The following is a 25,860-nucleotide window of genomic DNA, read 5'->3' on the forward strand; positions in this document are numbered from 1 at the left end:
GTATTAGTAATTGATAATTAACTATTTAGCAAACAATGGGAATAGTTTCAAGTATCCATCATCTTTTGTACAATCTACAATACTGGAAGCAGAGCTGTCCCAGGAGCCCCTCGAAGAGGCCTCACGCTGGGCGCCCTCGATATTATAAAGCCTCTGCTTTCGGCTTTGTTTCAGGATGGCAGCCACCAACGCCTCAGGTCGGCATCGTGTCTATTTTCGCCAACACTGATGCTGACTGCCCAGGCTTTTAGGACACCTTTCCGTCAGCCCTATCGTAGTGGTCACTCCAAAGGCCATAAACGCCCCTCCCACACGAAATAGTGCTGTAATGGCCGCCACGTTCTATTTAAGTGCATGGTGGTGTCATCAATGTGCATCCATGCGCTAATAGAGCGCTGTAGAAAAGGGTCCTGGGCCTAGACCTGCCGCTGCCACAGCCCACTATCCCGGCGCCCACGGGGAGGTGGCACAGCGCCGCACCCCCTGTATCTGCCCCCCCTCACTGACGGCCTCCAACCATTGGGCGCTGCAGCAGACAACAGTGGGCTGCTCAAGCCAGCGGGAGGATCAACCAGTTCTTGCGTGCAGCGCAGCGGTTTGTCTGCTAAAAAAGGCGCTGAGCGTTTTTAGTTTTAGCGAATCAGACACTGGCATCTGCAACCCCATCTCTCCATCTCTCTCCCATCTCAAGTCTCTTGCGTGTTCTCTTTTGACGATTGTCGATTCGCCTTTGGAGTCGCTTCTGCCCCTCGCTTTGTTTGCTCCCCCCTTTCTCCTTTTTTTTCATATCTTTGTTCTTCTTGTTAGTCGGCTTCTTTATTCTGCTACGTGCGTCATTCGTATCCCTATCCATTACTCCATCCGACCCACCGTCCGCTGCCAGCACAGCCTCACTTCTGTGCCTGTTCTCGCCCACTTCTTCTCTCTCTTTGTCCTTCCCAAGGCGGGCGTGTCCGGGGCTTCCCACGGCGCGAGCAACCGAATGCTGGCCACAGCCACGACGCTCCGTTAGATAGGAACCACGGGCCATTATCCATAACCTTACTCGTTAAGTCGCCTCGAAAAGTGCCGCCCGTTCTCTACGTCATTTTTGCCAGAAGCAACTTCACCCCAGACCGCAGAGCTTCCCCCATGCGACGCGCCCGTCGACGGGTGTCTCTCCGAGGCCCCTAGACGAGGTTCTGAATCTCGATTTGGTTTATTTATCTATCCATTCGTTTCTCTGCAACATCTTTTTGCTCGATTCATAAAGGGATCGGGCTTCCTCACCTGCAGTGTCACCGTGTGGCGTTGGCAGCTCTTTATTAATCAAGGATTTACTTTGCTACGGTCTAGCATCAGCGCGGGGTTCGCATCGCATGCCAACAAGACTCACTATTACTTCGATTCTCTCTCCCCCCCTCTCTCCCTCTCCCTCTCCCTCCGCATCAGAGCAATGGGCGTCTTCGACTCGGTCGGGACACTGCTGGCAGACATAGCGAACATCATCTCCGACGGGCAGCGCATCCTGAGCCTTTCGGACAAGCGACATTGGGGGCAGGACGAGCGCGAGCAGGAGCGTGCGCTGAATTCGGTGCTGGACGAGGCGAGGAAGGACTTTCAAGAGCTTGGGCCGCTGGTCAATGGAAATGGGCGGTCGCAGTATGAGCACGATCGCAGACGTGAGTGTCCTTGTTGAAGATGGACAGCCCCCTATAGAGATTTCCAGGTTTGCTGATATGACTGCTGTCTGTTAGATGAGTCGATGGAAGAGCTGCGAGCGATTCTTGGCAAGTTTCAGGCATTAAACGAAAGGCTAAAGGACTGGAGCCGATCTGGAGGACCTATTGACCCCACCTGGGTGCGCGAGACATACACGATAAAACGAGAACTACATCGAGCTCAATGCCGAGCAGCAATGCGAGTGTTCACATCCGCGCGGGAAGCCTCACAACGGTGTCTGGGTGCCTTTATCTTACAGCGGAAACAGCGGGCTCCTCTCCGCGACGCCAAGGCCGGAATTAAGCCAGATGAAACGACACTCGAGAGATATTATAAAGAAGAGCTTATTGCGTGTAAGGCTGTGGGGACATTTCAGCGATTTGGAGATCAAGATATTGCGTTTGTTTGCGACTTTTGTGATGGACATTTAGTATGGGAGGATTTGGAGCGCATGCCAACGGTGCGATCGTCTACCCGAGCAGTCCCGCCAAGTTCATTAAGCTCGCCAGTATCATTATTACCAAACACGTCAAATTGGCAGGCATCGGGCGTGACAAATTGCGGCCAGCATCAGAAGCAGGTCATCTTTGCTCCAGTGGCTATTGCAAACCACATTATACCGACTCATGGAGACTGGGAGGCCAAATTGCTTTGCCCGCTTTGCGAGGAAATCGGGGAACAGCCGCAGGACGAAGACGACGATGAGGATCCGTATCGCCCCGATGAAGAATTTGACGACGTGAAATCTTTACAAGAGCACCTTGAATGGCAGCATGGAACGGCTACATTACCGATTGGATTACCAACGACGACGACAGCAGAGAACAACTGTCTGGTCATGTGAGCGAGTTATGCGGAACGTGGAAGCATTTTCATTTCATTTCATCATTACAAGCAAGAATGCGGGAACAGACTTGGGCTTGGCGATTGCATGTTAGTCGCTTAGACGACGGCGGTTGCAAGAGATGAATACTGAGAGGAATTATCAATTTGTTTGTTTCCTTTTGCAAGAAAGAAAGAGAGGGAGGCAATACCATGTCTTTGATGGGTTCAGCGAGACATCTGAATTAGGAGTTTGCGGCGAATCAGGTTATACGACGTTTCCCCCCCTGCTTTTACCTACCACAACTGAATCATTTTGAAGAGCAGCGTTCAAGCTAGAGAATAAAGACAATGGGAGAGAGGGGCAAGAAATAGCTGCAAAGACATTTATGATGCGTCGAAAGCATTTATTAGTTCACATAATTGTATATAGAGTATAATGGATATCCCCATCAACGCCACGCTCCGCTCTCTGTGCATTGATGCCTTCCCCCCCCTATCGCTTTCTCACAATATACGTGAAACCGCATATCAATCATTAACATCTCTCTCTTCCCCTCTCTCCACACTTTTCCTACCACTTTTGTTTTAGAAGAACCGCCAGTAGATGAAAATCAGGATGAAAAAGCCCAGTCCCGCAAAGGGTCCATACTGCTTCAACATCAGCTCCCAGTTGATGCGCACAGCAGCCCTCCGATATTTCTTGCTATCATCCCTCAAGCGGCTGCTAATCTCGCCCATGCGCTCCAGGTTATCCCCCCCGATACAGCAGGTCCTCGATATTCTTGGTCATAATCTTGGTAACGTCGCGCAGCTCGTCATTCAGCTTATCCAGATTCTGCGCCGCGCGGGCATCCGCATACGTCGTCCTCGTCTTGACGATGAAGTTGTCAAACTCCATAAAGGCGTAGGGCCGCAGGGCCGGGTTGTGGATGTTCTGCGCGGTGTAGGTGGTGGTGAACTCGCGGGCGAGGTCGGCGAGGTAGGTGAAGGCCAGCTTGCGCGGGTAGGAGCGCTCGCAGATGCAGAGGAAGACGACGTCGGAGTCGATGAGGTAGTGGATTGTGAAGAGGGCGGACGAGGTTTCGATGGAGGCTTGCGATTCCGAGGTGCGGGTGAGTTTGCGGAGGATTTGGCGGAGTTGCTGCTTGACTTCGTTGAGGGCGGCGGCGTCGGACTGGGGGGGGAAAATTGTCAGTGTGTTGTATTTGTTTTGGGGAGGAGGGTTGGGTGAACGAACTTGTGCTTCGTCGTCGACGGAGGCGCAAAGCATGAGGCCTGGGAAATGGTGATGTTAGCGTTTTTCGGTGGTTTCTGTGGACTTGCTCCTGTGACATACCGTCCAGCCTCGATATTTGTGTTGCGCGAATCATTTTGATCTGTGGGTGTTTTTGTATGCGTTTTATAGTGGAAGCAGGCAGAAGAGAGAAAAAAAGAGGGAGAAGAAGGGATTGACGCTGTTATCGCGGAGCAGTGATGCCCAGATGGCGCTGGCTGGAGAACTACGTGTCAAGAAGCTCGTAGTCGAATCCTCAGGCAAGCCGCGGAAGTTGGAAGTTGGAATTGGCTGCTGAAATCAAGAGCTGTAGCTTTGGTTCAATCGGGGTATCCAATGCTTCAGTATAAATTGCGTTTTGTATGTTTATTCCCGTCCAGCGAAATAGTGTTGTTTAACGAGCAGGGTATTGAATCTTGCAAACACATGCGAAATGTCGATTGCTGGACAGGTGGGTTTTGGGATGTGAGGTGTGGCTGACGTTGCCCCATGCAATTAAAGCTTGTGGCGTAACCTTCGTTGAAGTGAATGCAGCTGTGGCCGTGCTCTCTCCCTCTGAATTTTCTTGCTGAGTTAGTAAAATATACATTACGAATATTTCCTTTCTGATATTTAGGTAGTTTTATTTTTCTTAATATTTAATTTTATTTTTCTGGCCATTTTGCGTTTATATCTCATCCTCCTCGTCGTCGAAATCGTCCTCTCTACCCATCTCGTATAAAATCCTGCCTCCCTCTCCGGCTCCAATGTCTGTCTGGGCATCAAAGTATGGCAGCACAATTCCCTCTCTGTCCTTTCGCTGCTTCTCTGTAAGGCCGAGATTAAACGTGCTCTCGGGCTGCTCTTCCCCGTCTTCGCCCTGCTCTGCCTCGGGCTTCTTAAACATGGAATGGTCCGTGAGAAGACAAAGCTTGCCCAGGCCAGATTTTGTCGCCGCTGCAGAGCATGGCATGAGAATAAACTTTTCGTCGACGGCTCTTCCGCTCCTCCTTCGTAGCTCCATGTTGATGACAACACCTCCCTGGTCTTCAGGCTTGCTCTTTTCTGTGAGGCCGATGAGGACGCCCTCGCGATCTTCCTTGAGGCCCCATTCTGGCTCTACGACACTCCTGTTACGTGCCTTTTGCCGCTCGATTTCTTGCTGTAGGTTTGATAGTGTTAAGATGGCCGTCGCCAGGTGGTTAAGCAGCGCAAACGGGTGAGGTTCATATTCGTTGAAGGATTTTGGTAGAATGACTGGTACGTCGACGTGATATACGCCCACGATGGAAACTACCGGTGTGATGATGCTAGATAAAAATACGGCCAGTGACTGAGTAGCAGCCGATGAAAGCGAGTTTAATGAGTCAATGAAGACGACGGCTCCTACATGACATGGTCTTTTTTAGCTATTCGACTTCCAGGTTGAAAGATGGATGCTCTCACTCACTCTGGACGGTCTTGTCTTTGATGGCTGCTGGCTGAAATGCAGGATAATGTGACAGTAGCTCTCGGCTCACTGCGTTCAAATCTTTTCCCGTGGCTTTGATGAAGACGTCTGCTTCTCGAGGCTTGCGGAGTGTGGAAAAGGACAAGAAGATGATTTTAGTTTTCGCTAGCTACTAAAACGTTAAGTCACTTGTACCACGCAGCGTAACAGAATATGGTGAATTATGAATGAGTGAATAAAAAGGATGGGGGAGGAAATTACCTTTGCTCTTGTCATGAGCTCCGAGATTACTGGACGAGCGGGCTGTTCAAGATTATCGAGAAGAAGAGTCAGAGGGCTGGCGGCATCGCGAAGATTCAGAAGCCTCTGGAGCAAGAGCAGGCTGTGAGAACGGCCATGTGAGTTTGTCGTGGGGGGCATGGCTATGGAGCTTTTCTAATATGTAATAATATTGCCCTATCTGCTGGACTTTAGCTGGTCTCGATGTTTGTGTTGGAAAATAGTTCTTGACAAGGCGGTTTGAAAATGGACATGAGCTAAACTGCGGTTCCATCATTTGTGGCGTCGGCTCCAGTTAGTCTTTAAGAGACTGCACGGGCGCTAATTCCTGGCCTGAGGAATAGCGATGCCTCCACTAAACTCCTCTATAGGGAAATGTCCAAGATGCATTCGGGCACACATAAATTTTTTTCGCATCATAGACTTTATCTGAACATATTGACGCCATATACTTTTTTTTTATTCAACCGCATTTGTCCGTCTCATTAAGCAATCTTCGCTACAGCATTGATATCTCATCATAGTACCAACAGCCAATGCGCCGCCACGATTTACGACTGGAACACTTGACTCGCGCCGTGAGACAGCCTCAATGTGCTGCTTCGATCCGGCCCATCACAGCATTGAGACCGCTGCCATTGAAATCATGTCCCTGTGCATATAGTCGTCAACAGAGATTCTATTCAGGAAAAGCCGCTGAAAATCATCAAGCTGAACCGCCCAACAGAGCATTTGGTGCGGGCACCAATGACACCATTTATGCACTTTCGACAGCCCAGGGCAAGGCGGGCATAGCTGTAATTCGCATCTCAGGGCCATCATGTTTGGATGTAAGTGCATTCACCACCAAATACAGCGTCATACACCCCATAATAACGTGGAATGTCAGATATACAGAGCGCTATGCCCCTCCAAAGCACTACCAAGGCCTAGATATGCCTCTGTGAGGTCGCTGTTGGACCCTCAGCACTCAGGGTCACGTCGAGGAGTATTAGATCCAGAGGCATTGGTCCTCTTCTTTCCTTGTCCAAAAACCGTAACTGGAGAAGATGTGCTGGAGCTGCATATCCATGGCGGACCAGCCACTGTCAAGGCGGTTCTGGCAGCTATTCCACAGTGCTCCTCAAAGTATAGGATTCGATACGCCGAACCAGGAGAATTCACAAAGAGGGCCTTTTTGAATGATCGTTTGGATCTCGCACGGGTAGAATCTCTTGGTGATATCCTTTCTGCAGAGACGGAGCAGCAGCGGCGCGCAGCAGTCAGAGGAAATTCGGGGGCCTTGGCTCGTACCTATGAGAGCTGGAGGGAAGAGCTCCTCCTTGCGCGGGGGGAGATTGAGGCGCTGATTGACTTTTCCGAGGATCAGCATTTTGACGAATCGCCCACGGATTTGCTCCACAACGTGGCAAAGCTGGTGGACAATATCCTTCAAGGCATTCATCTGCACGAACAGGGCGGCCAGAGAAGCGAACTTTTGAGGAGCGGCATCAGGATTGCGCTCCTAGGCCCGCCGAATGTTGGGAAAAGTTCGCTCATGAATTTGATTGTCGGTCGCGAGGCTTCGATTGTGTCCGGCGAGGCTGGTACCACCCGAGATGTTGTCGAGGCCAGCCTCGATATTCGAGGCTATCTCTGTTCTTTCGCGGATACTGCCGGATTTAGGTCGAGCCATCCTTTGGGGCCATCCGGTCCGGTTGGAGCCGTCGAGCTGGAGGGAATCCGCCGGGCGAAGCAAAAGGCCCAAGAATCCGACATTGTCGTCGTCCTGGCATCGGTCGAGAGTGGCCCGTCGGGGCCGTTCATCCTGTACGACCAGCAGACGCTGGACATTGCTGCCGCGGCAGAAGCCCAGCTGATTGTGATAAACAAGAGAGACGTCGCCGAACCAGGCGAGTTTGGTCGGCTCCTCGACCAGTTTCGCCAAAGATTAGGCGAGAAGGATCCCAGGCTAGGATCAGTTCAACTAGCCGCAGTGTCATGCAAGGAGGCCAGCCAAACGAGCTCCCCAGCGGCGCGGAACAAGGATCCGGGAGGGATTCATGCATTGACAGAGGCTCTGGTCAGCACCTTTTCGCAAATGACTGAGATGCCCGTGGACCTGCAGGATCTGCTTGGTGTGACAGCTCGCCAGGCACAGCTCCTGGCCAGGTGCAGGGCCCATCTGGAGGACTTTATGGCAGAGGCGCGGCCGGAAGAGGGCGAGGATCACCATCCAGGAGTGGAAGCCGATGCTGTGTTGGCGGCTGAGTTTCTGCGGTATGCGGCAGACTGCCTGGCGCGCATCACTGGCAAGGGGGAGGCTGGTGATGTAGAAGATGTTCTTGGGGTGGTGTTTGAGAAGTAAGTCACTGAAGCTCTTTTTGTCTTGCTATTTGTTCACGAGTTTGCTAATGCGAGTCTTTAGGTTTTGCGTTGGAAAATAAGGTAAATTGAGTAAGAAAAAAAGGGCTCATAGTAACATATTTTACATTCTAGATATAGTATAAAAAGGGGCAGAGAGATGAAGAAGAGGAGGAAATGGAGGAAGAAGAGGAAGAAGATGGCAAAAGGAAAAAAAAAATGAGAAAAAAAGGACTACATAAAGTGCCGTAAAGCTTCAGAAATCTAACCAAGTGTTTGACTGAACCCATATCTCTAAGCTGTCTGCTTTCTTTGCAGCATACTGTATTGCTGTTGTTCCCGTGTCCAACGCCGCGTGAAAATCATCAGGGACAAGAAGGAGGATAAGTTAAAAAAAAAATTGGGGAAAAAAACAAGAAAAGGAATCCCAGAGGCCGCCCATATAAGAAAATAAATGTCGCACGCCATTTTAATAAAAGTACAGAAGGAGGTTTGGAAAGGGAAAAACCCCCCCGAGTCGCAAGAGATATGGCTGCTTCTGTTCCCTCCCAGGGGTTGCGATGAGAGGGAATTTTCTCCGCAATGTTTAATTTTCTTCCAGTGAAGACAAGAGAAAAAAGATCCAATGTGCGTGTTTTTTGTGTTTTGTCTATCCGTCTGTCCATGCACTTTTGACCGAAAAAGTTGTATAGATAGTTTTTTTTGGTAGTTTTTGTATGCGAAAATCGAATAGCCCGCGAAGGCAAGTCTAACGCTCGGCAATAAAGAAGAAGTAAAAGCAAAAAAAAAATTGTACAGCGTCGAAAAGCGTCTAGCAAGTAAGAAAAGATTATCTCTTCTTTCTTAGTTGCCCCGGCGGCCGGTGGATGATGAGCCTGAGCTGGAGCTGGATCCAGAGCCCGGGCCGGTGTTGGGACGAGAGACGATGTTGTAGCCGCTTCGGGCGGAGTCAACCATGGAGACGGAAGCGTCGAAGGAGGAAGCAAAAGCGGCCATTGTGATGTTTGTTTGTGGAGTTGAGTGATTTGTAGGGAGTAAAAGTAATGGTGGTTGCGTTGAAGAGATGCACCGAGTTCAAGACTTGATAGAAGAAGATGAGATGAGAGAGTCGAGATGTCGAGGGGATGAATAGCAGATATATATAGACTTGAATAGTTGCTTTGTATTGCACTGCGGTGTAATGTCTTGTATTGTACAGAACTGTGTTGCGTTGCTGGTTGAGAGTAGAGTAGCGATTCTGATATCCGTGTTCCCGGGATGAAGCAGCCACCTTATATAGCCACCTTCAAACCGCCAAAATAAGATCCTCTAGAACGACCAAGCGTTTCCTCTTCGCCAGTCTACCTATTCCCTGTAGCCAAACTCCCAGTTCCCAGGATTTCTTCCCACCCCCCTCCCCCCCTCCCCTCTCACCCATCCCCTTATTCGAAAAAAAAAAGGTGAGATGACGAATGGCCATTCCCTGCCCTGCCTTGCCGTGTGCGCTGCCATACCATACCATGCCATTTTTTGTCACTCACGGCTGAGCCTGTACTAACAAGTTGCAGTGGCTACCCCCAAAAAAAAAATACAAACCTCAGCGCACACACCCTCTTGTTCTACAAAGAAAGAAAGAAAAAAAAAAAGATGGGCATTCTTTTCCTTCTCGTTTGCCCGTTACCGTATGCTTGGGGCCCTTTTTTCCGCATGGGGGTGTGTGGCTTGGGTCTGGCTGACGGCACCTTTCTGGCCATGGACAATTGGGGGCGTGAAGCTTGCCCTGTTTGGAAGCGTAGGGCTGAGACACAGGCCGTGAGTCAGCCAGAGCCAAAGCCCCAATCGTAGAGGCTACCGATGGCAGGATTGCACACCCAGTGACTGCATTAGCGGTACAAGTAAATATGAGCACAAGTATGTATATACGGGCCGTTGAAGATGTGGCTATATGCGGTGCTAGTTGCTGGTGCGGGTATCCATGTCGTGGCCCTCTGCCAAAGTGGTGATGTGCACTACTTACACCACATGTACTTGCGAATGGGATGCAGCCTACCCGCCCTCGTGGCAACTCCTCTGGGACCGTTCCTGTCGGCGTCCCCATCCAATCTCGTCCGCGGACCGGGAGCCGGCGCAGGGCCAGTGGCCGCCAGATGGGATGGGATGGGATGGGAGGGGGTGCCGAGGGATGGATTTGGGTTGAATCAAGATGGGACGAAGAGGAAGAGGCACAGAGGAGGATTCATCTTGAATCATTGTGCGCTGTGCCTCGCACCGGCACTGACTCCCTCCGCAGTGATTCGGGGCAGCTCGGTCTTGGCCGGTGCCAATCAGTGCTTCAACGTCAGCTACGCATCTTGCCATGTTGATACAAGGCAGCACATGTGCTCATAACACCGCTTTCGGCCTCGAGTCTGCAGCTGTCACTGCCCTGCTACACATCGTGTCATAGTTGTCACTACACCACCTCTTTGTGTGATTCTCCAACTGCCTGGGTAATACGGAGTGCTGCTAATAGATGGGTACATGTACCTACTTGTTGCTGCTTCTTGGCAGCCCCTCGTCTCCTCTTCTTACCTCCCCTGTCCTTCTCCATCTCTGCTAGCTAGCCCTTTCGTCTAATGATTGATGTGCCTCGGATCCCTTGCCCTGGCTCGAACTTTTAGGCGTTCGGCAAATTATACTAGAGTATAACTGGCAGTACTTACATACCGTACCAGGTTGATGCAGATTATCACGCCTGAGGATGGGAGGAACCTGCGAGGATGCAGGCACCTGAAGAGAGGGCCTCGAATGAGTGGGGGAGAATGAATATCTACCAGGTGTGCACTGTTGCACTAGACGTTGCGTCGGTATATCATCCCCGGGGGCGGCATGCGGGCTATCATCCAGCATCATCTCATTGCATCTCAATAGCTCAATAGTGAGAGCTCCCACTCGGGCAAGATTACATGTCCACGGACGTTGGGTTGCAGAGGCACAGATTGGGGAGTTGGTTCGAACATGGCAGCCCCCACGTGGCGCGTACCTTTTCCCCTTGGCCCTTTGGAGAAAGGAAAAAAAGGATGGATGCCGTATTGGGGCCCTCCCCCTCCCCCCCCTGACCCTTGTTTCTTTTTTGGCTGTGCAGCCACCATGGCCGTGATAGTCACTTGTGCATCATCATCATTAGAGTTACATGATGCGCCCTTCTCCACGCATGCGAGCCCTCGAGTGTGACATGACAGCAGCAGGTCCAAGTCCCACGACCCAGGAAACCCAAAAGCCCTTGCACAGGCTAATCCTGAAGAATGCTCAGACGCACACGAGGCAGAGGCAGCCACCCGAACCGGCAAGAGACCTACCTGCTCCGTGATGCCACCACTGCTGCTGGTACTAGCAGAAGGAACAGTAGCATCACGACGGATACACGTATTGCAGCAGCTAAAGATACTTGGCAGCCATGTACATGTAAGCTAGCTCTTAGCCGTAGATGCGGCACTTTGCTACATGCAAACACGGCACGGCACGGCTTCGAGTACAAGTCCATCCCACTGAACGCATGTATCTGTTTACTCAGACTTGGTTCCATTTTGTATGGGCCCCAGGCAAGGAAAACGAAAAAAAGCCCAGAACCAGCAATTGATTCATCATTTCCCACTGGATGGATGAGAGTCCGCGGTCCCGGAAGCGAATCCCTACATGGTGTGCCGTGCCTGGCAAATCCTCCCAAACTCATCCTCATCTCATCTCGTGCAATCATTCCATCATTGCATGCCGTCGGTTCGGGTCCCCAATTTCAAAAATAACAAAAAAAAACCACACTAACACCACAGCCAAGCACAAAATAAGATGCCAAAAAATATGCCCCGTCGTCCCAACTAAAACTAAGCCTCCGCTGCCAAGGGGAGGGGAGGGGGCCGCTTGCTGATCATCCGGCGGCGCCTAGGCGCAGACAAGAAAGAAGAAGCAAAAAAGTGTCGAGGGAAGAAGCCTCGCTTACAGGTGAGTGAGTGAAAGGCAAGACTGGAGGGAGCACGGCCCCGGTCCCTCTTTGCCGCCCAGAGAGGAAGATGGGATCAGGGCCAAGCTTTTCCGGAGAGCCAGTGGCAGCGCTGAAGAATTGCAGACGAACCGAAAGCCACAGCGGCACACCCAGCAAATGAGCCCCATGGCCACACCCCTTCCCCAATCGTAAGCGCCGCGTGAACGCTCTTAGCAGAGAAGAGACCCCTGGAAGCAACAGACACAGAGACTCTCGGCTGCTCTGGCACCAGAAGGGGATAAAAATAGCGGTCCAATGGCAGCGCAGCCTGGCGAGCCGCGCGGAGGGGGGCGGTACTTGATTTGCTGGCCTCGCTTGCGGTGCTTACATGTACCTTGGCTCAGCGTGATGCGTTTCTTACATCTCATCTTTTCTGGATCCGGGTCATTTGCGAACTCTGCCTCTCTTTCTACTCTCATGACCGGGGACAAGCTTTTTTGACGTCTGTCCATCGATCCAAGCCTTTTCATTTGCCCTCTGTTTCACAAAGCTCTATCGGTTATACAGCTATGTGCCGGTTTAGTAATTCGCTTCGCCTCAAGCCTCGCGAGGCCGTCAGCACTTGAGCGGCGCGGAACCCGGAAACGAGGGTGGCCATGAATGTTTCAACACAAACAAATTATGCATCTATACTATTTGATTTGAATCCGGAAAGAAACACGCGCGCAAGCGCACTGCCCATCTCACTAAGGCTAGGCGATATTTCTTCTTCTTTTCTTTTCTGTGTGTCTCTGGCGGCAGCGCGGATTGCCTCTCATTCTGGAACCCTGGAGAACTTACGACTAGTTATTTCAAATTAGAGGAACCGCGTATTAGTAAAGGGTCGAAGCCGAGCGAGAAACGAGAGCCGGGGCTACGCTACGAGAGCCGAGCCTCCGTATAGGTAAGCAAGGAGAAATTATCAGTCCGTAAGGTTGAGTTTCCCAACTTGATATTGAGTCCGATACCTAATACGTGAACTGATGTCCTGCTCGACCCCACGATGATTGCTTGCTTACATGTACAAGTTAGGTACCCTGGCCAAAGAGCGAGCCGAGCACCACTTCGTGCCACTTGGCATCAAATTCGCCTATACTGCCGGGTTGACACCTAGTTATGTATACCTGGATCGACTTCTTCCCATATTATACAGTGTCCATCAAGGTCCGCCCTCCCCTGGGTAAAAGGCTTCTATGCTGGGATTTTCCGGGGCGGTAATTTACAGAGACTTGCCCTATCTATGGAGCCGCGGCCGTCAATCTCGTTGAGCTTGAATTTCAGCCGCCCAAGAAGTAAGAGGGAAACCTGGATATGCAAGCCTCGTCGCAATTGCCAAGTTTTTCCTAACTCGGTAGATGGGCGATGGGAAAATGTCCCTTGACGGGGTCCCTATCAAACTTCCCGAGAATACATGCACCCAAGCCTGGCCTTGGCCCTTGACTTCTTGGGCCGTGCTCGCTTCTTGTGTCTTACATGAAAAAAGTACAGCTAGGAACTCGATGCCAATACTCCATAATAGTGCGCTTGCATGTACTGGGTACGCGAAGACGACGCAGTTCCACGCCGACCAGCTGCTCGCCTGCATGCTCAGGTAAGAAATGGCATGCATGCCTGCTTGAACTGGTGGAGACACAGGATGACTGTGATTGCCGGGTAGCTGATTCAAGAAGAATCTCGTCTGATGTTTGTCATCTCGCGTCTCCATCATGAGGATTTGTGTTTTCGACGAATCAGGTCTTTTCAGCAGCGCAAAAAAAAAAAAAAAAAAGAAAAAGAAAAATTGGAGAGGATGCAATAAGACACCGTTGAAGCCAGCAGGTGCCTGGGAAGGAACTCGAACGATGCAACATCTCGCCCATCCTTCAAGTGGGCAATGACGTATCAGCGTCGTCTCCATCCTCTTGACAAATACGACTCTACATATAACATACGTAAACTTGGTGCTTTCAGATACATTTTACGCCCACACCTCGCTACGCAACAAGACAGATGGGATCGTCCATCACAAAGTGGCACCTTGCCCTGCGGCGCTGGTTCGCGGTGGCAGCTCCGAGTTCCTGGACTAGAGAAGCAACTCGTACGCAAGCTATGGGGCCACGCTGCGTCAAGTCAAAACGTCGGAATCGGAGTAGCGAGGGAGAAGGATCACTGTGATGTAAGTGCGTTGTATAGCGTCACATTTCCGAAAGACTCGAAATACAGAACTCCGATATAAAAAAAAAACAGCTTATCGCATGTATTGCGGCCCCCCGTCTCCTCGCCAAGAGTGGGAACTACGAGTTTCGGATTTTGACAGATGCGGGTATAACAAGTATATTGGTACTGTTTCAACGAGTGTGTTGTGCCGTTTACCAAGTAAAAGAAAATAAATCCTGAGAGCACGAAGCCGGGCATGTACAGTAGGACCACTTTACCGTTGCATGGCAAAAGCAACCGTAGCATGCATTGCCGTGTGTCACGTATCTGTCGTATCAGCGAATCCCACCCCCAAAGGGCAGGGTCCGCCACTATTAGGAAAGGAAACAAGACAATAAAGCAAAAAGAGGCGAGCGAAACGCCGCATAGGCAGCCTTGCCTTGCCATGCCATCCATCTCATCACCGCCTTTTGGACAGGCCCCCCAGATCTGGGTTCGCATGGTGGTGCTCCGTGCAGAAGGGACAGGACTAGTCATGCATGGCATCAAGGCTTGGGAAGCGAACTTTCGGGCTTTTTGGGGCCATGTCAGCCCCCTTCTAGAAGATCAGATGGAACATGGGAAAGGCCAGACGAGTCAGCGCCGCCCTTTTTGCTCGCATGCAGCCTTACTGTGATGGTCCCTTTTTCTGCGCCCGGCAGCACAGCCCTATAGGATCTGGGATTGGCCGTCGCACACATACAATACGGATATGGGAAAATGATTCATCCTGCATATACGCGTGCAGTGCAGTGCTTCGCTCTCGCCTTTCGACTCATCCGAGGCTACACAACCCGTTCAATCTATCTGTGATTGCATCCCTTTCCAGCTCGCCGGGCAGAAGGATTATTATGGTACGAGTCTTGTTACTAGCTGAACCCCCCCCCCCCCCCCCCCTCTTATACTGGAGTCGCTCCCGCACAGTACATGTATCCAGCAACGGCAGCCAACAGCATCACTTATACGACGAGAAATCATGCAGCTTACCCTGAAACTCCCAGATCCAGGCGGGCGAAACGCGGCAAGAGGAGCATACAGACGGGAGGCAGGATGAAAATCGAAAGATGACACCATGGCGCAGCAGCACTTTTGACAAAAACTGCCGCTGTTGCGATCCGCAACGCCGAATCTTGCAAACGCCGAGCGAGGTGATACAACAACAAGGCTTCAACTCAGCCAGCATCATCACATTATTGCAGGGTAGTTGTTCCGCAACACCTCTCCAGCCTTCTTGATTGCGCCTGGGGCGCTGTCAGCCCGGGACCGACTTGCTTGAACAAGGCGAGCGAGCCGCTTGCTCTCTCTTCCCTCCCCCATCCCACATGGCCGCCGTTGTCTCGGGATGCACTTCAGGGCTCCATCTTCCCTGGAAGGCTCTTGGGGCCACGGCCCCGGGCTGCTCCGTGCTTTTGTTTGACACTTTTGATATATACTTGGACATGCTTCGGTAGTTAATTGCAGTTGGCTATATACCACACCCATGAAAGGCGCATGGCACATGATTAACACTGACCCGGATAGTACGGAATGGCAATCCTATTCTTGGAGTCGTTACAGGTAACTTGAATGTACTCCCAACATGCCGATCCTGGAGGGCCGGGGCAGCGAAGCCGGCGTTCCGGGCGTCGCCGGCTCTTCCAAGTCAAGTCCGGCGCCGTGGCTTTTCACTTTGGGCGCACGGGCCGATCCGTCAGTACCGCTCAGCCGGAATATTCTTGCATACAGACAAAGACGTCTATGCACAGTAGAGTCGCAGCTCACTTATACGGATGCGCATCATAACCCTAACCCACGACTTCTTCGTGGCGTTTGCGCCTCTTATCCGCTATGGAAGTGAACAGCATCATTATTCTGCTTTAACCCCCCACCGATCGTATCTACATGTACGCAGTGATTTGGGGGCCAACTTCCCTTTTCGAGAATTGCTCAGTGTCCCATGATACCCTCATCTCTTCCATTCGGGCATCCGACACGCTCGAATGCTACACATGCCACGCCCAAAAGCCATTCTGCTGGATAGTAGGTAGTATTCTGTTTAATATAGCGCCAGCACTGCCTTTTCTGCCCCCCCCCAGCCCAAGTATGCCTTGGACGTGCCCACGGTGTGGCAGGGGCCTTGTAAGTCGAGTAGGCCTTGTAAGTGGGCTCTTCGCCTTTTATCCAAACGAGCACAGGCATCCTTCTGGTCTGATCACAGCCAGGGGGGGTTCATCACAAGTGCTTGCATTGCCCCTCGACCCCTGTTCCCGGTCATCCATGGGCTGGGAATTGCGATTAATCTCAGCAGTCGTGATGCTACTACTGCTTGCAAGGGGAAATATAAGCCTAAACCCTGACGTGTCTCAACCCTGCTGCATGACAGGCCACCGGATTCAGCAAAGCGTGAGAAGCCGATAGCCATGGCCAGCGTCGCAGCGCATTCGGCTCCCACGTGGGAAAGAGGCTCGTGTTGTCAAGTAGACAGCTTCCAGTTTCTGTGCTTCGGCTTCTCAGATTGAGTGATTTCTTTCACCATCCTCGGGAAGACAAAACGTAAGTCGAATGCCTCCTTGGGACGCTTCACCTCGGACTGAGCGTCTCTCCCTCACACACCTCCAGTCACAGAAGTCTGTCAACTGCTACTCTGCTGCCTCATGGACTGACGCCACGAACAGGGGGGGCAAGCAAAGAACAAAGGCTTGATAGCGTATCCGAGCGGCTCCCAAGTGCCCTCTAGGCCTGGCCCTGTCCATCAAATCTGCTGATGGCCCTGCAATATTGGAAAATCAGCACATGGGGTACGGCACGGAAATAGTGACAAGACAAGAGACGAGGAAGAGGGGACAGGGCCTGGAACTCTGTTGTCTTGAATTGATCCGACTCGCCCGCGCAATTATGATCTCTTCATCACGTAAGCGCGAGATCTCGCGCTTACGGGGCTTCAGATGAGCCCGATGTTCGTGCTGGGTTGCTGCATCAGGAGAGCCGAAGCACAAACGCTTGACGAAGAGCGATATTCTGTCCAGTTGGGCGACTCTTTGCCGACACGCGGGGTGGCGTGGCGAAGGAAGATGGGATTTGCCCCCTTACAGAGCCCAGGTGTCGATGGGCAATCTGTCCACGGGAGTGAGATTCCCACCACAGCCGATTTGATGAGTCTATTTCTCCATCTGGCATGTATCAACATGCGAGCATACACACCAGCTGCAAGAGCAACCACTCATCTCCTCATTTGGAACCGCCACGGACCGGAGTCGTGCTATACTTGCTCTTCTCGCGAGACACAGGGAAGAACAAGTCGCAAATACTACCATCATAGGCTCACGGCAGAGGAGGACCGGTAATCTGGGTATTGGAACGGAGCTGTTTCCGCCAGAGAGAACCCGCTTCTCCTGACTCGCGCCTTATCATGTCCTTTTTCCTGGGAAACGTGGCATTGATGAAACGGCAGAGATGTGGAATCTGGCATATACTGGAATAGGCAGATGAAGATTCCATATCCACCTTGGTACCCATCAAGCCAATATCGTGGAGACTATTTGCATGGAACTGTAATTCCTCCGCGAAGCAGGACATGTTTCTGGTCCCGTGCTCGGCAACTCCTACCTTCTCAACGCCAGTGCAACCTAGAGGCGGCCACCTCCGACTCGGAGTCAGCTCTCCGAATCTCTACGTTGTGATTGTTCCTGTCTGTGCTTCTCTCGCGCATTTACCGAATGCTAGGACCAAGAGGTCCGTGTGATCCCCCCCTTGTACGGAGGTTGCGGCAGGGTCCTCAAAAGGCCGGGGCAGCGGCATGTAAGACGCGTCTTTTTTTTCCTTGCCCTCTTTATCTTCTCATTCTTGTCAAAGGCCTCCGCGGTGCAGTACAAATTTGCAAAAAAGAGCCACTGCGGGAGGAGAAATCGACAGAAGATCCTCGAATTGCATCTTGGGATGATTAAGGGATGCAGTGGACCTGTGATCCTCCCTCACCGTAGCGTTTCAGCGTCTTGGCATGCTGGTAAGTAGGTAATACCTAGTATACTAGTGGTATAATGCCCTGCTTGTCGACAATCTGTAAAAAACTCCTCATTTATGCTAGCACTGATCATTTGCCGTGCCGTCCCTGGATGGGACGATTGTCTGCCAATAATTGCGAATCACGCTTTGAGAGGCGCTACCGGAAAGATTCCAGCTGTGGAGAGAAGCACTAGTATCTGACTTTATTTTGCTGCTCTGGGATAAGTGCCGCGAGCAGGGTCAGGGGGGGAGGGGGGGTACATTGGACAGAGAGTGGAAATGGGAAATGCCATACAATCGTTCGTTTGTGAAACGCCCATGCCAGCGTAAGAGAATGGGGTCTTTTTTTTGGGTAATCCTGGAAGATGATCATATCATTGCCGACGTCTGAAGAGAAACTGACGTGTTTCTAAAATAGAAATAAAACAGACCAGATACAGATAGACAGACTAGAAAGGATAAGCCATCGTACCACGGGGGGGGGGGGGGGGCTGGAAGAATTAAAAGCTGCTCCTGAAATTACTTACACCTCGGTGGGCGCTTGTATGAGCCGTGCACAAGCTTTAAACAAAGTGCCTGGCTACTGTGCCGTTCCTAGCTCGTATTGGGATGGACTGATATAACATCTCGTATTCTACAATGATCGACGCCTTGCCAAAGTTGGGCTTGGACGGCATTTGCTAATTTATACAAAAGGTTCGATTGCATGCTGTATCTTCGATGACGATGACGAGAAGAGTTAGCTCGCCACCCCCAAAAAAATATGTATATAGCCCTTCCAAGTTATTGCACTGCCCAGACCGGGTTCCAATTTTAAAAATCCCTAGGCCGAGCAGGGGCGGAATCCTTCCGCAGATGTGAGATGGCCAACTATGTCCTTTGGAAGGATGAAGGATCGAAATAGGAATAATGAAAGGGTTAAAGGAGAAGCAGCTAGCGTGTGTGCTTAACAATGGAAAAAACAAGTCTGGCCTGCGAGTGTATAATAGGCGAAGAGTATATAAATGTACCAAGTGGGACATGTTTTAGTGTACACGGCAATTGTGCTAGGATGATCGATCTTTGCACGCACGCGGCCGTCGGAAAGCGCCAGACGAGATGGATGGAATCGAACTAGTACTTTGATTGAGTGAAATAAATACAGTAAAAGAGTCATTTGACTTCACGGCAGTTGGCTCGTAGCCAGTGCGTTAGCCGCGGTGGTGTTAGCCGTGCTCGTCTCCTTTTGTCACTTAGAACAAGGCACAGCTGGCTATTTGCCCCTAGACGACCATGTCGCCTTTTTGGTACATCTACATCATGTAGCAACTGGTTTAGATAGATTGCTTACATCTTACTTCTACGGAATATGCGTTGGCATCCGGAAAAGCTCTCGGATCATGGCTCAAGAGGCGGTAAGTAAGAAATTGGGCATCGATGCATGTCAACAATAAGCCAATGGGACCCATCGAAACCCGTTACTGCCATATACCCTATGGTCAGATGGCCGGATTAGATAGAATTTAATATCAACAAGTTAATCTTTTCATTCTCCCAAGACGTCAAGATGATCAGCCGACTGAGGGTTGCGTTGACCCATGATATCAAGCTCGAGTACGCCAGGGGGTCCTCGTGTAACCGCCGTGAAGATCAGCAACCCAACTTCAAAAGTGATTTAGACAAGGTCAATTTCCAGCTTAGGAATACCATCGTTAGGCTTCAATTTGACTTTGGCGGTGAGTTCTATTCTCCTTGTGTCTATCCGAAGCGAAACGGATAGCTGTTGCTGACGTTGATATTGTAGGACAGGCAAACTACGGCACGGGCTTTTTCATCAATCTACCTTCCACCAAGTACGATGTTATCCTGACAGCAGGTCATAATCTCGTCAACGAGGAGAGAGTCAGAGCCAAGAATCTGACAGTCATCTACCATGGCAACCGCAAAGAGAAGGTGACTGAATTCAAGATCTGTCCCCGGTATGAGGAGTTTCTTGGAACGAACCCCAGGCCACCCACCCACGTCAATTATGATTACGGTGTCATTTTGCTACCAAAGGACGAGGGCCAGGCAGATAAGAGGCTGGGCCTAGGATTGGATCTTAGCCTCAATATTGACCCCTCTTTACAGGGCTTGAGGGATGCATTCGTCAGCGGCTACGGAGATGGGGTTGGCAGTATGACTCTTCGAACGTGCTTCAGTCCCCTCAAAGGATTGGGAAACAAGATTGAATACTACCTGGAGTCGAAAGAACAGGGCATGAGTGGATCACCTATTTGGGTGACACACGATGGTCAGATGACTGTTATTGGAATTCAGTAAGTGGGCAGCTCATCCTTGGGGGGGAAGCAATATGCGGCTGTATAGGAATGATGTGCACTAACAGCATTCTCTTCTCCCCCCTCAGTAATACGACTCCCGAAAAGAAAGGTGCAAGAGGCATAGGAACAAGGATCACTGAAGAAGTGTTCCGTACGCTGTGCCTCTGGACACAATCAGGTTTCTTCGATAGACGATTTTGCGCTCCCGGCGGGAAAACCAAACCACACAACACGTACCTGTCCTTTTCTCAGAATGGAGACTCTGCCAGTGTGTTTCTGGGGTCCTCCTCTGCGGCCGCCGATAAAGACAACCTGACGTTCGATATTATACCAGCATACGTCTTTCCCAAATGGGCAAACAGATCTCCCCTTTACGCATTCAAGTGCCGCAAGCCACCTTCCTGTGGTGATGGGAAGAAATGCTGGGTTGAGTGGCAACCAGCCCATCAACAAGCTGTACTGGTCGACACTCTGAAGGATATACACTTTGTTAGGCTTATCCAGCGGCCAAGACTTAAAGCAGCGAGATATTTTCTTCTCCTTCCAGACAAACCCAAAGACGGGGGAGATGGTCAGGAGCTAAGATTATATGACCATGGCCGAGACCAAGATGATGACGTTGGTAAGACAGAGTTTGCGGGAGTGTCCTTTGGAGACTTCAAAGAGCGCGGCATTGTTGGAGTAAGTTTGATTATCAGGCTACCTAGTTAAATTGCAAACTAACCTTGCTGTCAGAGCCGGACATTCATGATTGAATAAGCACACGTATAGTTTCTCTGCTGACAGATAGTCAGTTGACTCATGTTGAGTTGGGTGGTTTTTTGCTTTTAGCTTCAAGGTTCACTATCTTTGCAATATTCATTTTGTCATGGACGCGATAAGTCGAAGTACTATACTTTATAACTAAATTATTCTCTTTTGTCTCTGATACAAGCTCATAAGCCAATATATTTTGCTGTCCTAGCTGAAAGATTAGCATAGCGTTACTGTAGCATTCAACGAAAATCAAAACCCATGTTTAGTGAGCGTCCCTTGTGCAAAAGAATCGTCAAAGATTTTGATATCAATAGAAAGACAATGGTAACTATAAATACTACTTAAAAGAAAGTCTAGTGCATGTTTAGGTAGATCAAAAGTTCATTGAGACGAATAAAAAGATGACTCTAATAGACAGCTGGCTATTCTTGGATTGAAGAAATATTGCATATGAGAGGTTTCAAAAGAAGAGACAAAAACGCTTCAAAAAAGCTATGAGACAAAAGAGAATATAGTCAAAGAGTGTCTGAAAGCAACGCTTGCCTAAATCCCACAAAAGCTTGATCCACAAACCCTGTTTCCCATCTAGCTTCAATCGTGTTACAAATTCAAGCTGTTAATAGCTTCACCCATTATCGGCTCCAAGAGCGTGCGCAAAAGCTATGCTTTCGTTAGCCGAAGTCGTATTGTAAACAGTAAGATACTACAAAGACAATACGTACCCAACGTTCAAGGTTCTGTTCATTATGTCTAAATTCTTCAAATTGCTCATCAAGGCGCTCTTTGATTCAGAAAAGATGCATTAGTTCTACTGGCCTTGCTTGTATTATGGGCGGTGCTACTTACGAGCTGTGCAATAGAGCACTCCGTTAAGATCAGCATCGTCTTGAAGCTGTTTGAGGTATTTACCAGCACTAGATGAATTGCCAATTTGGCTGACCTGGAATCGAATGGCTGTAAATTTGGTTAGCATTCCATTGGGCTTTAAAACGCCAAGACCAGTAAGCATACTTGAGGGTGGATAGCCGTTTTCTTTGAGAATTCGAACGCATTCTAAAATCGTCTCCTTAAACTGGTCGACCGGTTCGTGACTGGGGCAGCCATCTGTAATACAAGAAACGAGAATTGGTCGTTCAATTTGCTCTTTGTTGTTGATAACATCATAAATTAGGGGTTGAAGAATCTTTCTCTTCAAATTGGTACCGATCTTCGTATGGCCAGTGGGCTTCACCGAATTCATAATAGCCTTAACTTGTCGCTGACTTAGTTTATTGTCGTGTATATCGCGGACATGGTTAATGAACTGTAAGCTCGTTCCATGGCCTGGAGGTACCAGGGAAGTAGAAATTCTAGTGACTCGACGAACCATGTCCTTCTGGTCGTCAACTCGGGTGCGATCTTTCTGGCCACGAACTCGGCTGCTAGCTTTCATAGAAGTGCTATCGTCTAAGAATGTTGACACATCGTTAGCAGGAATAAATATGAAAGGATAAAAAGCTCAAAATGGTATGTCAACTTACCGCAGTAGAGCACAGGCTGATAGAGGTTAAGTCTTGTAGTGGCTCGAATGTCTTTATCTCGATTAAGTAAATTGTCTGGGTTACTTTTGGACTCGAATGCGTTATTAGCCACGGTAGGAACATAGGAAGAATTCTTTGGGAAGAATAAGCCAAGACCGGCATTTCTGATGAATCCATTTATGTCTTCCTGAATATCTTGCGGCGTGTTGAAACTTGATCCATTCGAAAAAGGCGTAGATCCATTCGAAATAGGCGTATCAGTTGTAGCAAGGCCTTTTCCTTTATCAATGATTGGACTTTCGGTGTTCTTAGGTGCTTTTGGATCAGGGTATTTGAGACCAGATGGAACACTATTAGCTTCTCGTCCGTTTCCTATTGTGGTAGATGATTCCGCGGCGGGTGGTTTGAAGGTAGAATTCGTAGTATATGTTTTCGTATTAGGCACTTGGGCCGTTTCTGATGCGGGTTCTGACTCGGGTTCTCTCCCTCTGACGTTCTTTGTTTCTTGTTCTTTGGGTTCAAGATCTCCAATATTGGATACTTTGGATTTGCATTCTTCCGGTTCAGCGTCGTTTCTTTGAGCATATGTAGTATAAGGACTGTTAGTTTGAGTTTCTTCGGCTTCAATACTCCTTGTTTGAACTTCGCCAGGTTGGACATCGCCAGGTTGGACATCGCCAGGTTGGACATCGCCAGGTTGGATCTCAATGGGTTGAATGACGATAGGTTGGACTTCGCCAGGTTGAATGTCGATAGGTTGGATCTTGGTGGGTTGAATGTCAATAGCTTGAATGTCGATAGGTTGAATGTCGATAGGTTGGACTTCGCCAGGTTGAATGACGATAGGTTGGATCTTGGTGGGTTGAATGTCAATAGCTTGAATGTCGATAGGTTGAATGTCGATAGGTTGAATGTCGATAGGTTGGACTTCGCCAGGTTGAATGTCAATAGGTTGGATCTCGGTGGGTTGAATGTCGCTGGGTTGAATGTCGATAGGTTGAATCTCTCTATCCTTTTCAAGGAGTTCGTTCTCAAGCTCTTGCCTTTCAACCTCTTCACTTTGATGTTCTTCACTTTGAGGTTCCTCAGGTTGAATCTCTTCGTTTTGAGCCTCTTCGTTTTCAAGCTCTTCCTCTTCCCCTTCCTCTTCCTCTTCCTCTTCAAACTCTTCCTCTTCAAATTCTTCGTCTTCAAGCTCTTCGTTTTGAGCTTCCTCGGCTTGAACTTTGGGGGATTGATTCTCTTCAATATCAGCTTCAAGTTCAGAAGGAGCTGTTTCCGCTGCTTCCGAAAGAGTTCCCTCTGAGCCATTTTCTTCTACTGTACCTTCCGAATCAGCTTCTTCTAACCCATCTTCTGGCCGATCTTGTCCAACTAAAGCCTCTTCTGCATCAGTTCCATGGATATTGTTCTCGTCATCTCTGAGTTCCTGGTGCTCAGCCTCTTTTGGTCCACCTTCTTTAGTTTCGGATGCGTTTGTTTCTAATCCATTTAATTCAATCGCGCCACCTTCCCTCTGGTTCAATTCGGGTTCATTTTCTTGGGGAAGAATATCTGCGATGTCGGCATGGTTTGATTCGATATTTTCTGAAGTATCCTATAAGTAGAATTAGCATACAATTCATGTTTGAGACCAGAGTTTTGCTCACCTCTTCAGTTGCATCTTCATTCTGTCCGGTGCCGAAGAATCTCCGCCTGATAGCATTCAGAGGGTTACCAATACTGCTGAACCCAACGAAAATGGAGCTTCGTGCCGAAGGGTCGCTCGGAGTTTTCTTCTGCTCCGATGTCTGTGGCGATATTATAGCTTGGGCATTGGTGATCTCAAGGCTCACAGTAGCTGAAGTCTTGTTGTTATTCACCATTGGAGCGCCACGGTTGTCGACAAAGGGCTCTTGGAGTCCATCAAGATGCTTCGTTGCACTTGACTCTTGCTGAGGATATGAGCGCTTAACGTATTGTTTCCAAAGCCCTTTCGATATAGTAGCTTGAGCTAAATCCTTGCCCCTCCGCTTAATCATGGTGTAAAAAGGGTACGGGCTCCAGAAGTAGTACTTGTTGCGCTCCCTATTACCAAGACAAGGTACGAACTCTGTACCTTCTACTCTCCCTATAGTATCCAATTTCTTGCTGCGACATTTAATTATAGAGAGATCATCATTGTGAAGACAAAAGACCAATGGTCTAATGCGTTCAAATGGCTGTCTATCCTCGGCAACAGTCAGTCTGAAGGCTGAGCCAGGTCGCTCTGCTTTTGGATCGAGTATCTTGGCGGCCGAGAAGAATACATCTAATCATTGTCAGAACATCTTCGAACCAGGTCCCCCAAAGAGATGTTGTACGCACCATTCCATTTGCCTTCTCTGTTCTCCAGATAGCGAACAGTCCCATCCGTGCTAATGTAGAATAAAAACACGGCGTAGTTGGTATTGCAAGTAGCCAGTGGAGTTCCGTCAAGTGCAGCCACAGCTGGGAGTTTGACGTCTTTCCACTGGTTATTGTACTCATTGAGGCAACCGAGAGTACCATCTGGCTTCTGGTTAAAGACAAAGACGGTGTTTCTGTCATAAGAAACAGCAAGTTGACTTTGTGGGTGGACCTGAGTATCCACACCGGCAATATCTTCTTCTTTCCAGGGGGCATCATCGTCTATCTCGTCTTCTTCGACTTGGTCACCGTCTCCAAGAGGATCTATAAAGCATTTGATCGAGTTATCTTTATGAACGACAAATATTCTCTACAAGAAAAAGAAAAGATCAGCTTAGATTCTTTCATTACACTTGACAACTATGCACTCTCTGGGCCTGACTTACCTTATGACTGCCGTTAACAATTGGTGCTGAGGTACCCGGCCTGACCTCATCAGCGATCAACTCATTGTCGATAAGTTCAGATCCAGTCCATGTCCGCATGCGAACAGAACCTTGCTCCACGAAGGTAAAATGCGTGTTATTGCCATCCCTTGAGGGCGTTCCACCGGCAGCCGTGAGGAAGCGAATAATCTCCTGCAGCCTGTCCATGCTGGCAAATGATGTTTCGATGGAAGGATTGTTAGAAGGAAGGAATTGGTCTTTGGACCTTGGACCTTGGCCACACCATATATACTCGAGGCGCCTGCCGCATACCAGAGTTGGCTAGCCGGCCTGCACAGCAACAACATCGAGGCTTCGCCCACACCCAATCAGAGATGGAGATGATGAGGCTCTAAGTGGGTGGATGCGATGACGTGAAGGGTGTTAAACTGTGCGTGTAAGGTACATACATGGAAGGAAAAAAGATTTGGGTCACGAGGTACCGTTGGG

At 49.6% G+C, this 25,860-nt stretch overlaps 10 protein-coding genes across 10 annotated transcripts; 4 read left to right on the top strand and 6 right to left on the bottom strand.

The window, feature by feature from the left end:
- Positions 1–576: 576 nt before the first annotated feature.
- On the top strand, positions 577–2,916 carry TrAtP1_011453 (uncharacterized protein). Its single transcript, XM_014084589.2, has 2 exons — positions 577–1,661; positions 1,737–2,916. The coding sequence occupies exons 1-2, from the start codon at positions 1,436–1,438 to the stop codon at positions 2,543–2,545; spliced, it is 1,035 nt and encodes a 344-aa protein (XP_013940064.2). The 5' UTR covers positions 577–1,435; the 3' UTR covers positions 2,546–2,916.
- Positions 2,917–3,111: 195 nt separating this feature from the next.
- TrAtP1_011454 (uncharacterized protein) lies at positions 3,112–3,264 on the bottom strand (the record flags this gene model as incomplete). Its single annotated transcript, XM_066115120.1, has 1 exon — positions 3,112–3,264. One exon carries the CDS (start codon positions 3,262–3,264, stop codon positions 3,112–3,114), a length of 153 nt encoding a protein of 50 aa, XP_065971218.1.
- A 10-nt stretch (positions 3,265–3,274) lies between these two features.
- TrAtP1_011455 (uncharacterized protein) lies at positions 3,275–3,896 on the bottom strand (the record flags this gene model as incomplete). The annotated part of the gene is made up of 3 exons (XM_014084590.2): positions 3,275–3,700; positions 3,764–3,801; positions 3,863–3,896. The coding sequence occupies 3 exons, from the start codon at positions 3,894–3,896 to the stop codon at positions 3,275–3,277; spliced, it is 498 nt and encodes a 165-aa protein (XP_013940065.2).
- Positions 3,897–4,404: 508 nt separating this feature from the next.
- TrAtP1_011456 (uncharacterized protein) lies at positions 4,405–5,764 on the bottom strand. The gene is made up of 3 exons (XM_066115121.1): positions 5,490–5,764; positions 5,229–5,397; positions 4,405–5,164 (listed from the first exon to the last, which is right to left on the bottom strand). Exons 1-3 carry the CDS (start codon positions 5,646–5,648, stop codon positions 4,467–4,469), a joined length of 1,026 nt encoding a protein of 341 aa, XP_065971219.1. The 5' UTR covers positions 5,649–5,764; the 3' UTR covers positions 4,405–4,466.
- Positions 5,765–5,924: 160 nt separating this feature from the next.
- Positions 5,925–9,135, top strand: TrAtP1_011457 (uncharacterized protein). The gene is made up of 3 exons (XM_066115122.1): positions 5,925–6,337; positions 6,397–7,850; positions 7,915–9,135. Exons 1-3 carry the CDS (start codon positions 6,044–6,046, stop codon positions 7,931–7,933), a joined length of 1,767 nt encoding a protein of 588 aa, XP_065971220.1. The 5' UTR covers positions 5,925–6,043; the 3' UTR covers positions 7,934–9,135.
- Positions 9,136–9,875: 740 nt separating this feature from the next.
- On the bottom strand, positions 9,876–10,187 carry TrAtP1_011458 (uncharacterized protein; the record flags this gene model as incomplete). The annotated part of the gene is made up of 1 exon (XM_014084593.1): positions 9,876–10,187. The coding sequence occupies one exon, from the start codon at positions 10,185–10,187 to the stop codon at positions 9,876–9,878; it is 312 nt and encodes a 103-aa protein (XP_013940068.1).
- A 1,830-nt stretch (positions 10,188–12,017) lies between these two features.
- TrAtP1_011459 (uncharacterized protein) lies at positions 12,018–12,317 on the bottom strand (the record flags this gene model as incomplete). Its single annotated transcript, XM_066115123.1, has 1 exon — positions 12,018–12,317. The coding sequence occupies one exon, from the start codon at positions 12,315–12,317 to the stop codon at positions 12,018–12,020; it is 300 nt and encodes a 99-aa protein (XP_065971221.1).
- A 4,608-nt stretch (positions 12,318–16,925) lies between these two features.
- On the top strand, positions 16,926–17,324 carry TrAtP1_011460 (uncharacterized protein; the record flags this gene model as incomplete). The annotated part of the gene is made up of 1 exon (XM_066115124.1): positions 16,926–17,324. The coding sequence occupies one exon, from the start codon at positions 16,926–16,928 to the stop codon at positions 17,322–17,324; it is 399 nt and encodes a 132-aa protein (XP_065971222.1).
- A 1,408-nt stretch (positions 17,325–18,732) lies between these two features.
- On the top strand, positions 18,733–21,308 carry TrAtP1_011461 (uncharacterized protein). The gene is made up of 4 exons (XM_066115125.1): positions 18,733–19,697; positions 19,766–20,279; positions 20,369–20,963; positions 21,018–21,308. Exons 1-4 carry the CDS (start codon positions 19,529–19,531, stop codon positions 21,039–21,041), a joined length of 1,302 nt encoding a protein of 433 aa, XP_065971223.1. The 5' UTR covers positions 18,733–19,528; the 3' UTR covers positions 21,042–21,308.
- Positions 21,309–21,484: 176 nt separating this feature from the next.
- TrAtP1_011462 (uncharacterized protein) lies at positions 21,485–25,729 on the bottom strand. Its single transcript, XM_066115126.1, has 8 exons — positions 25,372–25,729; positions 24,905–25,295; positions 24,208–24,848; positions 22,559–24,155; positions 22,050–22,484; positions 21,885–21,992; positions 21,761–21,819; positions 21,485–21,698 (listed from the first exon to the last, which is right to left on the bottom strand). The coding sequence occupies exons 1-8, from the start codon at positions 25,576–25,578 to the stop codon at positions 21,639–21,641; spliced, it is 3,498 nt and encodes a 1,165-aa protein (XP_065971224.1). The 5' UTR covers positions 25,579–25,729; the 3' UTR covers positions 21,485–21,638.
- Positions 25,730–25,860: the final 131 nt, after the last annotated feature.

Source organism: Trichoderma atroviride, chromosome 6 (assembly GCF_020647795.1).
Source record: "Trichoderma atroviride chromosome 6, complete sequence".
In the NCBI taxonomy this organism is placed as follows: Eukaryota; Fungi; Ascomycota; class Sordariomycetes; order Hypocreales; family Hypocreaceae; genus Trichoderma; species Trichoderma atroviride.